General features: G+C 41.6%; 1 protein-coding gene across 3 annotated transcripts in view; it reads left to right on the forward strand.

The window, feature by feature from the left end:
• Positions 1–13672, forward strand: part of LOC126175528 (uncharacterized) — a 111277-nt gene that overhangs the window by 20269 nt on the left and 77336 nt on the right. For all 3 annotated transcript variants that reach the window (XM_049922355.1, XM_049922356.1, XM_049922357.1), the window contains 2 exons: positions 4835–5140; positions 5232–5537. In XM_049922355.1, the coding sequence (XP_049778312.1) occupies positions 4835–5140; positions 5232–5537 (612 nt within the window). The remainder of the gene's footprint in view (positions 1–4834; positions 5141–5231; positions 5538–13672) is intronic.

Raw genomic sequence — 13672 nt, forward strand, 5'->3', positions numbered from 1 at the left:
TGAGGCTGTGGAGGAATGAAGATATGTTGTCATGGTCCCAAGTCCAGATCATGAAGATATCTTCAATGAACACGAACCAGACTAAGGTTTTGGCATTTTTGGAGATAATGAAAGTTTCCTATAGATGGCTCATAAACAGATTGGCACAGGAGGATACCACACAGGTGCCCATTGTTGTGCCACAGATTTGTTTGTATACCTTCCTCTCAAAGGGAAAGAATTGTGGGTTAGGATAAAGTTACTAAGGTGTATGAGGAATGAGATAGTGGGTCTGGGATCTGAAGGATGTTGTGGAAGGTAGCATTCAGTGTCGGTAAGACTCTGGGCATGAGGGATGTTGGTGAATAGAGAGGTGGCGTCAACAGTGATGAGTAGGGACCCAGGAGGTAAAGGGGTGAGGATGGTCAGAATCAGTGAAGGAAGTGGCTGGTGTCTTTGATGTGGGAGGCTAGATTTTGGGCAATTGGTTAGAGGTGTTGGTCAATGAGGGCCAAAATTCTTTCAGTGGAGGCACAATAACTAGCCACAGGTGGGGCAGCAAGGAATGTTGGGTTGTGGATTTTGGGGAGCATGTAGGAGGTGAGTGTGTGGTGTGTTATAGAGGTGAGGAGGGAAATGGATTCAGGGGAGAGGTTTTGGGAAGGGCCTAAGAATTTAAGCAGGGATTGGAGATTGTGTTGGACTTTTGAGATGGCATCACTCGCAGAGTTTATAGGTGGAGGATCAGATAGTTGATGGAGGCCTTCTGCCAGGTAATCACTGTGCTTCATAACAACAATTATGGAACCTTTGTTTGCAGGTAGGATGATTAGGTCAGGATTTGTTTTGAGGTTGTATACGGTAGGGTATTCTTTCTTCTACTGGAAGGTTGGTGTTCTGAGAAAGGAACCTGGGGAAGGTTGGTGAGGATGAGTTAGAGGTAAGGAATACCTGGAAGGTGACCAGTGGGTGATTAGGAGTGAGGGGGGAAGATAACAGTTGAACTGGAAGAGGCAGTGTTCAGTGTTGGAATTAGGGTGGTTTTGGTTCTGAGGGATTGGGAGCAAATAAGTGCATCCATTGCAGGGATCGGGAGATAGAGAGTATGTGTTTGACAAGTCCAGCTTGGCTAAATTTGGGTGTATAGCTATAGGTGAGACCTTTGGATAAGAGTGAAACTTCAATGCAGCTGAGAGTTTTGGTGGAAAGGTTAACAACAGTGTTACATGAATGTTTTGACTCTGGATTTGGTGGAGAGTTGGTAGGGAGTTTTGTTGGATGTGGCAAGTTGAAAAGGTCAGCTAAGCAAGGTTTAGGCGCTATGAAAGGTGGACTAGGAGGAACAATGTGGGTAGGATAGGGGTTGGATAGTGGTGCTCTGAGATGGCAGTAATATGTCAGCAGGTTGGGTAACTTATGGAGCTGGTGTCTGGAATATTCCTTCAGGTGCTGGAGAGCATGGATTCAGTTTCAGCAATGTGACTTATGGAGTAGGGATTGCACAGTAAAAGTATCTTGTGGAAGGAGCAGAGGTGGTTCTGGGATGCCTGTGCCATGGAGATGTGTTTTTGTAGTACCAGGCTTGTGAAGGCCGGAGATTGGCAAAATCTGAGCAGGTATAGGTCATTGTGAAAGGAGGGATGGGTTCCAGAGAAAGGAATCAGTATGGTTAGGCCACTTGGGAGGATTCCATTGTATAGGCAGCATTTGAGAAATAGGATGTGGGACTGGGTTTTAACCATGGAAAGGTATAATTTTCTGAGCTGGTGCAGAAGGACAGAGCAGTGTCCATTGTGACAGGAATGGTGTGAAGGAGACAGGAATGAAGCAGAAATGGGCAAAATAGCTGTTGATGGTTGTGAGAGGAGCTGGATAAGCAAAAAGATGCATAAAAAGCATGAAAATATGCAAACACACACAGACACATGCACAGAAATGCAAAAATATGCACAGATACTTAAAAATATGCAACAGTGTGTGAAACCACATGAAACCACGTAAAAATATGTATAAACACATTAAAAATATACAGAAACATGGGAGTAAAGGAACAATAAAGAGTGTGTGTGTGTGTGTGTGTGTGTGTGTGTGTGTGTGTGTGTGTGTGTGTGTGTTGCGATAAGGGAAGATGGTAGGACGAGGATCAAACATTCATGTAGTATGGGTAGGTGTGGAATATAGAATGCTAAAGTAAATCAGGATGGGGTCAGTAGGAATATATCCCCCAGATGTAGTCCACAAACACATTTATGCTATTTCCGCTTACACCTCCAATCCTCCCACCATCCCCAAGAACCAGCCACAAAGGAGTGTCACCCAGCACCACCCCAGACTGGAACTATCCTTCATCATGGCTTTCATTTCTTATCATCATGCCCTGAAATGAGGGACATACTACCCAAGTTACTTCTCGCACCCTCCTAAAGTGGTGTTCCATCACCCATCCAACCTCCACAACATCATAGTCCATCCCTATGCCACTCCCAATCCCAACGACTTGCCACAAAGATCATATCCCTGTAGAAGACCCAGGTGCAAGACTTTCCCAATCTACCCACCTAGCACTTCCTGTACCAGTGCTGTCACAGGTCTACCCTACCCCATCAGGGGCCAGAGCCACCTGTAAAGCAACCATGTCATTTGCCAACTCTGCTCCAATCAATGCACAGCCTTTTATATCGGTGTGACTACCACCCAGCTGTCCACCAGTATTAATGGCCACTGCCAAACTGTGACCAAGAGCAAAGCAGGCCACCCTGTGGCACAACATGCAACTGAACATAACATACTAGATTTTAATGGCTGCTCCACTACCAGAGTCATCTGGATCCCTCCCCCACCACCATCTTTTCTGAAATGTGCAGATGGGAGTTATCCTTACAACACATTCTCCACTCCTGTAATTATCCTGGCCTCAACTTACGGTAACATACTGTACTGACACACTCCACTGAACAGTTTCTATCCCCTATGTCCTATTATCTGCTCCCTACTTTCATCTCCCACCCTCTTTGTTTGCACCCTCTGCCAACTCACCTGCCCATCTTTCCCTCATTTCCTTTTTCACTCACTTTCCTGCCCCACAACCTCTTGACGCTGCTCCTGTTGGCATTCTAGTCCATACACACTCTGCCAGATAGCATTCATCTCTGTTCCCACTCATACACTACTATCCCTTCCTCTTCCCCACCTTCAGACTGCTGCTTGCATCTCACGTGATAGTTGCATTCTGGTCCGAGATACTGGAGATGGCTGTCTTGTGTGCATGAGGTGGGCTTGCTTCTGTGTATGAATGGTGCATGTTTCTCTCTTGCTGATGAAGGCTGTGGCCGAAAGCTCTGTATAACTGTCTTTTAATTGTGCCTTTCTGCAGCTTAATGCGTCTTCTTAACGGTAAGTAGCAATTTATCTTTTCCTACACTGTTGATACTCCTACCTGGAGTTTCCCTTGTTTGATTGATTCCTCTATCACACTGATTAGTATTTAAAGAGTCCAAACAGAACTATAGTTTAGATTTCCATGCTTACAGAACTTAATGCAGGCGGTCTGAATCAAATTGGGAACCTCCTATTTCAGCAGTTGTCTGGATAGACACTGCTGTATTATGGGACAGTTACTGAAAATGATGAGAAGATGAGGGTTTGTAGGGATGAACTGTTGTGTTATAAATCCCAAAGTATTGAAAATATTAGTAGTAGAAGGCAACTAATCCATTATGTCTCCTTTATTATCCAGTTTTACTTATGAAAATGTATTGCTTCTGCTAAATGTTTTCAAGAAATCTTCATTGAAGTAGTTAGTGCAGCAATTTAGATTCTGTATTTATACTTGGAGGCAGTTTCAAATTCTAGTCATGCCATTATGATTTTGGTTTCCCTTGATCACATTTTACGAAAAAGGATGGATTCTTCAAGAAAGTCATTGACAACCCCCTTGCTTGTCAGGATTCAAATGATACAATGGGGTATGTCTAATGATCTTGATGTTGACATCTTGTTAAACTATTATGTAAAATGACATGTCTTCAACTATCCTCATTGAACATCTTTAAGTCACATTGACTATAATTCCTTTATAGAAGAATAAACTTTATTGATAATTTAATTATGTACCATAAATTATTGACTTCTTTTTTATCAAACAGTGGAAAATCCAGGATGGAATGTAACAATATTATGAAAAGGAAAGTTGCCACACTCTAGGTGTGTCCACAGTTGCCTGAGACTGCAGAGAGGTCTGTCTCTGTTTTTGATAAAGGTCTTACGGCCCGAAAGCTTTATTTGTGACAGTATTTATTTATTTATTTATTTATTTATTTTATTTTTTTTTTTTTTCTTTTTTTTTTTTTTGCCTATCTGTGACTCAGTATCTCCACTATATGGTAAGTGGCAACTTTCCTTTTCAGAATAATGTTGATTTGTTTTTTATGTGTGTTTTATCACATACTAGTGAAAGTTTATAATCTGTAGATACTGAATATACCAATTGCGATAATTTTGCCATCCCATCAAGTGGAAATACACAAGGTAAGTTTTCCTTAATTTGCCATTTTATGTTATTATAGAAACAAGAAACAAAACTTAATTAATACAGAACAACATTATCATGTTGCAGATGGTAGCACAAGTTCACCTTTTTTATGTTTGTGTCTAGTTGACTTCATGATAAAAATAGATTCCGTATTGCTGTTTCACAAAAGTTAATATTATGATATTTGTGGCATAGGGCATGCTCTATGAAAATGCAATTAGTAAATCACAGTTTTTACTCATTGGAGACTTTATGTGGAATCTTTCCATGTGTTTCATTAAAACTTTCAACTAATCTTGCAATCGATTTGTTACCTCTTTGTAGGTCACAAGATGGCTGAATATCGTCCTTTGGATCATGATAATGAGTGTGACTTGCCGATAAATGGTCTTACAAATAGAGGACCAATGGTGTCAGATGATGTACCAATCATCAAACCTGAAATGACAGCATCAAATCATCCAAGACCATTGTCCTTAATGCGTAAGGTGTTCTTCGTTTTGTCCATTTTATTGTGTTTCTTGACTGCTATTATCTTCCTGTGGGTAGTGCCATGTGACTGGGCTACTTGCCCTTCCTACCATGTGAAGCCTGGAACACAAGCCTGGGAGAAAACATTGGATGGAGTTGGCAAGTATTTTGCCTATTGTTGCCATAGTTATTTAAAACAAAAAATTTAATTGGTATTAACAGCTGTACACATTTTCTTTTTTTTTTCCAGAGCTAATTGGGAAAATAAGTGTTGTTCCAGGTGTATCAGGTCACAATTTGATTTTCTTGTTACGGGCGGACATTATGACAAATCCTGCCTCACATGGAAAAGTAGAGAATGCTGAATGGTTTGCACCAGGAGGTGGTGGAATAATTTCTTTACTGGGATCAACTGGTGAAGTAGCATGGTGGAAAAAATTTTATCTCCTCCCATCAGACATAGACTGTTCTTTGATCGATCTAACTGGAGATGGGATCTTGGACTGCATTGTAGTTGGTGCTAAAGATTTGATGTGTGCTGTTGAACCTTTATCAGGTAAATCATCTTACTGGTTAATACCTTCTTGTGTAAGTTTTTACTTACTATCATTTTCTTATGGTCATAAGAGCAATTTATGATCAAATGGAATTTTGCTTTTATTTCCTACTTGGAAAAATGTTTGATTAAACCAAATATCTTGTTTTGTTATGTGGCATCTGTGGGATAAGGATGCATGGCTTTTCTGTTTTTTAGTATTAGATGAAAAAGAGGAATATGTATAGGTTTAAGACCAGTGCTCTACAAACTGAGCAGTTTCTGCTCCATGGCTTAATGTGAAACACAGTTTTCTTACCACTTCCAGTTCTTTTCATCTGCTGACAGGTGTCCTTAACTTGACTTCATGATTGAATAATCAATAAAATACTTTAAACAAAAGTAGCTTGCAGTCTTATGAGGGTAATTGCAGAATAGGAGCAAAGCATTCACATCTTAATTAAAGTAAAATAAGAAAATATTGGCAGAACAGCAGAAATAAACATTTCTGAGCTACATTAAGCAGTCACTTATGGACAATATTTAGCTCTTGCTGGCATTGACGGTGAACCTTTCTGTCCTGAACTGGGAATTTCTTTCATTCAGAAGTCTCAAGAATTTTTTAAAGTATATCATTAGAGAGCTAGTGTTGGTGCACTTTCTTGAACGAGTATGTAAATCATAAAATATTCTTACCTCTTAGAAATGCTCTCTAGGGAATGCAGTAGTTCGCTTATTCAAGAGATCACATTTTCCATTTATGTATTGTGGCATATGTGCAATATTTGCGTTGACTTTAGCATAAGCAGCAACAATGATCATTTGAAGGCCACTGCTATATAAAGGCCTACTGTAGACATTTCCAAGCATTACGGTCATCAGTAACAAGGTGTATTTTTTAATTAAGTACTGCTTTGAAATCCTGCCACTGCAGCATCGTGGTCAGCATTTGGCACATGCACATTGTGTACCGCACTGTGTTGGCAAGCCACAGATGCAGTTACAGGGTCCTTTGGTGTCTTTATGTTTGCTATTTGCAATTGAGAAAATTGCTAACTGTGAAATATGAGCTGTGATTCATTTTCGTAGTGCTAAAGGTGTGAAAGTAGCTGAAATTCAATGTCATATTAGTGAAGTGTGTGGAGATAATATTATGAGCTATGGGATGTTACAGAAATGAGTGAAAGCTTACTGATGATTTGGTGCAGAAAGTCTAACACTGTAGACAACCCGAAGTGATGTGAAGTTGGATTGCAAAATTCACCTCTCTCACATCAGTTGACTTACTTGATCTGCACAGTCGATCTTCTTCTCTTGATTTCCTGCTACATCAATCTTCTCTGAAGAAGTTAAGGGAATTTAAAAGGCTCTCTCTCTACTTTTGAAATAATTTAGTACTCGGAGGATAGTTCTAGTTCACTCATGATATATTTCAACTTCCACAAGTAACATATTCACCATTTCCCACATTAATATTCAAATGTTTACAAGTCAGCTGATTTGTGTAGCATTAGACTCAATTAAATATGTCTGCAATATATTTGGTTTACCAACCACATAATGTATGAACCCATCTTGCCTCTAGCGAGTCAATACGTGCAATGTTTCAACTGTTCTTCTTTTTTCTCTTTACAATAATCAACGATATAAAACACCATAAGATACATAAACACTCCTTGTTCTTCCAATATGACTTCTGTGGTGCTAATGGCAAACACTTGTTGATTCCATTCGACTGTCGCATCTACCTTTTGCTCATGACTCCTTTCCAGCCTGCACACACAAACTTGGGTTTCACAGTATGTACGTTCTCTCACACTTATTTTTAAAATACAATGTGTTCGAGACTGTAGAAGGATGAGTTGTTCTAGACTTTATGCAGAAATTGTTGAAACACTACAAAAGTTGATGAGAAAGTGTGGGAGAACAGGCACTTCATGATTTCATCGTAATCTATTGAGTTTCTTCAAGTGCCAAGAAGTGTGTATTATGCAGTTGTTACAGAATGTTTAAATTACCAAAGCTGTACGCACACTGGGTAGCAAAAATGCTGATTAAGATGCACAAAAGCAAACATTTAGCCAGTTCTTTGACTTTCTTATAGTGGTACAGCGAGGAAGGTGCCAACTTTTAAGCCAAATTTTCATAGGTGATGAAACGTGGGTAGCTTGCATTACACTTCAATCAAAGCAGCAATCCATGGAATGGCTCCGTACAGCCCTGATCTAACATCCAGTGACTGCCATGTGTTCCTGCATTTGAAGAAACATTTGTGTGGTCAGTGTCACCATGATGCTGAAGGTATCAAAACAACCATGTTGCAATGGATGTCTAATCAGATAGCAGATTTCTACAACGATGGCATTAAGAAACTGGCTGTGTGATACTGTAAGTGCCTTAATATTGGTGGGAATTAGGTAGAGAAGTGGATTAAAAGTACAAGCTTTCATGTAAAAGTAAAATTGAAAAAAAAATCTACTTGTTAAATTTTTATATCAAAACTACACTTACTTAAAAAAACACCTCATACAAGCACTAGTCAATGTAGCAATGCTTCGCAGTTGCTAAACATTTATGGGGACTGGATATATGCCCTGATGTCCTTTTACCTCCCCCCCCCCCCCCCGACCTCTCCCTACCCATCTCTTCCTCCTCCCCACCGACCCTACCCATCTCCTCCTCCTCTACTCCCCCCCCCCCTCTCTCTCTCTCTCTCTCTCTCTCTCTCTCTCTCTCTCTCTCACACACACACACACACTGGCTCCCACTCCTGCTCCCTCCTCATTCTGTCCATTTCCTCTTTTTCCTCTTTCCCCTCCTTCTGACCATTTTCTCCACCCCCCCCCCCATGTATTTATCTTTTCTTGCCCCCCTGTCACTGACCATCAAACCTACATAGTTAGTTATGTGTTCCATTGATCAATCTCACAGCAATCGTTATGATGTGGGATGTGTCAAGTGCATAAAAAGTGCACAAATGAATCAAGGGTCTTTTTTAAGCCAAGGAAAACTTGATTGGGAAATGAAGCCTCTCAAATAAATGGGTGAATCAGTTGGGGTATGAGAGATCTCTCCTGCTGCTGGATTTGTGATGATAGTATCTTCAATGACAGTATTTCATATAGTTTCAATCTGCAATTGAATAGATTTACAAAGATCTGGGTGATACAGACTCCATAGCAGTATTCTAACCATACATACAACTTTAATGTTTTCTGTTAAAACAGATTGCAAGGCAGAGAAGAAAACAGCATGTAGTTGTGTATACAATTTTTGTTTAAAATTCTATGAAGGGCGGAAACATACTCATGGGAGAAACAATTTGTATAATGGTTTGAATGCCCTGATATCATGGTTAAAACCAACTATGAGAAAGAAAATGAAACTGGACATTTTGACAGCGTGTTTTCATTCTTGCAGTTGGTTTTAACAGAAAAAGTATACAGTGTCATTTTAAAAAAATACAGATTTTTGTCCATCTGAATGTTTATTAAATTGTCATTTAAAATTTTGAAATAAATCACTCAAAAATTTTTTGATATTTTTGCTGACATTTCCCCTCCATGTAGGATGTATATGTATATTTATGTACAATATATATTTTTAAAAAATGTCATCTGTGTTGTACCCAAGTAATACACAAAACTGGTTCAAGTAGCTCAAGTATGGTTTTATTCATGTTGCGTTGAAAAATAACAGAAAATGGACTCTCGTGGATCACCACGTAACAAGACACAGTACACTGATGTGAACAGTACACTGGAAGCACATACAAGAGAATCAATTAGCACACACCTCCCACAGGCAGCCTCCAGCAGCTGGCCTTCACTGATATAGTTGGCAGCCAATTCAAACACACATGCGTAATGACACCGCACTTGGTGTACTCACGCTTGCCTGCAGTAGTCGAAACTCTCGTGCGAATTAGGTGTCCAGGTGATGGAGGATACACTGGCAGCCCGAAGAGAGACACACATCCATCAGATCATGAGTGGTGACAGCTGGTGGGTATGATGTGCTATACGGGTATCTGAGCATAGGGCTGGAACACCCAGCGACGTGGGCACCCCCAGGGTAGTGAGTCTGCGCAGCACCTGACAACAGCATTGAAGAGGAGGTTGCCATCGCAATCTCTACATGGTCAGCAGCCAACAGAGACAATGGGGCTGGACCCACTGACAATGATAGCTGATTCGATGATGGTGAGGGGGTCGGTGGGGCTGACCTAACTGTAACAGCAGGCTATGGAAACTGACCCAAGGCCATAAACAGACCAGTGCTGGGAAGCAGGGATCCCAGGACACCACACAGGGAAGAGGCAGCCAGTGGGACAGGGCCGTTTCCACAGCAAGCATTGGTAGGTTAGAGGTGGAGGGTGATGAGGCAGACTGTGGTGACGTGTGCCACACCTGCGGACCAGTAGTTTCCGGTGGGGAATGGGGGTGCAGCTGATCAAAGCGACATGCCATCAACCTGTCGACTGTACAGAAGTTACACAGACAGACAGTGTTTCAAGTGGTGGACAGCAAGGCTTGGTATCCACTTGGTCCACTGACAATAGCCTCATGCCCACACCGATCCCAGTGTGACGTGGATAGATGTACCCAACCATGGCAGGCTGTAAAAGATGGAGGAGTGTGCATGGCTGCTGGCTGTGAAACGACTCAGCCGGGCTCCACTCCCCAATAGGCATAAAGCAATAGGTGTTCAGAAAAAAGGAGAAGGGTGTCATCCAATGCAGAATCACAACAAACTTTTTCATTTAAGACTTGGACATGAGCACTAGTCATTCTACCTTGCCATTTGATTGAGGGTAGAAAGCAGAGCCATAACATGGTGAATGATATGGTGGGAACAAACCAGTTGAAAGGTGTGAGAAATGAACTGGAGCCCATTATTGGAAAGCAAGGTACAAGGCAACATCTAAATAGAAAAAAGTCCACAAAAGCGTACGAATTGTGACCTTAGCTGATTTCGATGCACACTGCAGAAAGTAAGGAAACTGGAAAAATGCATCCACAACCAAGATCCAATAGGACTTCAGCAAAGGACCTGCAAACTCTACATGAATGTGTTCCAATGGCTGGAATTGAGCAGGCCAGAGAGACAGAACACCAAGGAAACTGCTTGTCATCGGGCACACTGCTCACAAGCCATGATGAAACGGACAATTTTGCCATCAATCCCTGACCGAAAAACGTGTCCCCTAGCTAGTTATGTGCACAAAAGTCCCTAGTGACCCTGGTGGAGAAGGCGTAGAACCTCGCCCCGTAATGCAGTGGGAATGACTAATCTGGAAGAGATGTCTTCCATAGACAACAGAAAAACACCATCAAAAACAGAGAGGTGATGCCATAAGGAAAAGTAGTTGCACAGGAGGTCCATAGCCCAAACCAGCAGTTTATCTGGGCAGCTCTGTTGGTCAAACTGAACCACCTGGCAGAGAACTGGGTTGTCAGCAATGAAAGCTGCTATGCGTGATCTCATAATTGGGAAACCCTCAACCGTGTTATGTGTTTCAGTATCAAGATGGAAGCAAAGCAATTCTTCACAATGAAAGTCGGGATCAGTACCCACAGGAAAGTGGGACAAGGTGTCCACACTGGCACATTTAGATGTAGGTCGAAAACGGATTTCATAATTGTAGCAAGACAATAACAGCTCCCAGCATTACAGACGGTGTGCTACCTAGTCAGCCAAGAAAGTGTGAGGGTTGAACAAGGAAACCAAGGGTTTATGGTCAGTAATAAGGTAAAACTTGGAGCCATACAAAAAACCATGAAATTTCTGGAGAGTATAGAGTATGGCAAGAGCCTCTTTCTCCACTTGAGAGTAACACAGCTGGGATGTTTTAAAAGCACATTTGCAATATGAGCTCCAGCAAAAAAGTACATTCTTGCTTAACAAGGCAAACAATGGATGGGCCAATGTGTAACCCCCCAGCACAAACCTATACTAGTAGGCCATCTTCTGTCGGAAAACCTGAAGCTCCTTTGTGGATGAGGGGCAAGACATAGGTGTAACAATGGAAATTTGGTCTGGCGGAGGGTGAACCCCATCGTGCAAGACCTCAAACCCCAAGTAAGCCAATGGAAGGTTGAAAAAAACTGAGATTTTGTGAGGTTATACCATAATCCTGCGGAAAGTAAGACTGAGAACAAAGAGCACCAATTTTTCAAGTGACCAGTCATGAAGGAACCCGTGACGACATTGTCATCCATATAATTAATGTAATCTGGTACAGGCATAGACAAATTCTGAAAAAAATCGTAAAATAGCAGGGGTATTAGCCCCACCAAAAGGAATTCACAAATATTGATAGAAACCAAAAGGAGTATTCAGAACCAGAACTTGCTGAGACTCTTCGACCACGGGAACCTGCAGATATTCTTTGACCACGGGAACCTGCAGATATGCTTCAGACAAATCAATTTCAGAAAGATATTGGCCACCCAATATTTTTGCGAACAGTTGTTCCTGGTGTCTGAGAGGATACGTAATCATGATTGACTGCGCATTGACACAGTAGTACTTAAGTCGCTACAGAGGTGAAGTTTCCCCAATGGCTTCCAAACTGGTTGCACCACCCCTAGAGATTGAAATCGGCCCAATTCTGCTATCACTTGATCTTTCAGGGCGGCAGGAATATGACAAAAACGAGTCTGAGCCGTAGATCTAAAAAAAATCTGAGCAAAAGAATTTACAGCGCACCCTACACCTTTCGAAAACAAGAAAACAAGTCCGAAAACTCTTCACACAGTGTTTCCAACTGAGAATACGGTACCTGATCCAACACGAGGTGAACTGCTTGGTGATAGAAACTCCTAAGGCCTGAAATGTGTTCATCCCAAACAAATTCTCAACACTGACATCAGCAACCACCAAAAATGTAATGGAACAAACCACAGTAAAAAGCAAATGTCATAAATTGTCCCAAAAGTCCAATGTTTTGTTTGTTACAACTGACCAGCTTCTGCGTCACTGGTGTCAATGGCGGTGAGCCTAAACTCACATAGTTTTGAGAATTCAATAGCATCACTGCAGCACCTCTGTTGACCTGTAGCCAGAGCATTCAGTGAAAAACACGTAACTCAATAAACAACTTGGGAGAAGTTACAAGCACTGGAATCACACAGTTGACATTCATGTCTATGTCCTGAGCGACCTTTAGTGAATAACACAAGGAGGCGATGTGGCCTTTCTTCCGGCATGCATTACAAGTAGCCCAGTGCTTAGGACACACCGAAAATTTTTGCTGGACGAAACAGAAAGGACAAGATGGAAACAGAACGCTGTGGCAATCGCAACTGCTTGGTCGGGCCTTGGTCTGCTCGGTGCTGGACCTGCATGCTTACTGCCACTACTGCCACTTCCTCATGCAGGCTATTTGTCATCCTAGTGGACACATCTTGTGACACTACTCCCACATCGCCCCATGATTAAATTCGGTCACCAGCTGCATGGGGAACTTCAAAAGATTGTGCTATTTACAAAACTTCTGCCAACAGGGGTTTTTCATGGAGTAAAGCCTTCTGGCATACTTGCTTGTCTGGAGCTAAACTGATAATTGCGTCGTGCACAATAGTGTCTGGATAAGAGTCATTATGGACATCGGTAGCGAATTGACACTTAACAGCTGAGGCCAAGAATTTTGGCGGCATGCCCTGTGTCACTCTTTTGCTTTCTTGTGGCAATGGTAGAATTCAACTCGCACCACTACTATGTTTATTTATGATAGTAGTTGGACAATAAACTGCACATCTGATAAAAAAAAAAGAGCTACCATTTCTTGTAAAGAGGCAAGCTGCCTCAGTTTTCGACACACCTTACATGGGACGCATGAGAAGAAGAAGACTTTGCAAAAATTTGAGCCTGTCACATTGAAAGTCAAAAACCGCTGTCTGAGTCTTTTTTTTGTATGCATCCCAGTTCTTGACTGAATCAGCATATGGAGGTAACACATGTGGGTGACCTGTGGAACAGTACCCTGTCTGTTAATGGAAGTCCACAGAGTAGTCACAGCCAAAGTTAGCTATTCAGTCAGGGCTGATTGCACGAAGTCTATAAAGAACAAATCGGATGAAACCCCACTTAAAGATTGCACACGCAGAAACCGTTCCAAACTCATTGCCAATCATGTAGTAACCAAGTAATAC

This window comes from Schistocerca cancellata, chromosome 3, assembly GCF_023864275.1.
Source record: "Schistocerca cancellata isolate TAMUIC-IGC-003103 chromosome 3, iqSchCanc2.1, whole genome shotgun sequence".
Taxonomy (NCBI): domain Eukaryota; kingdom Metazoa; phylum Arthropoda; class Insecta; order Orthoptera; family Acrididae; genus Schistocerca; species Schistocerca cancellata.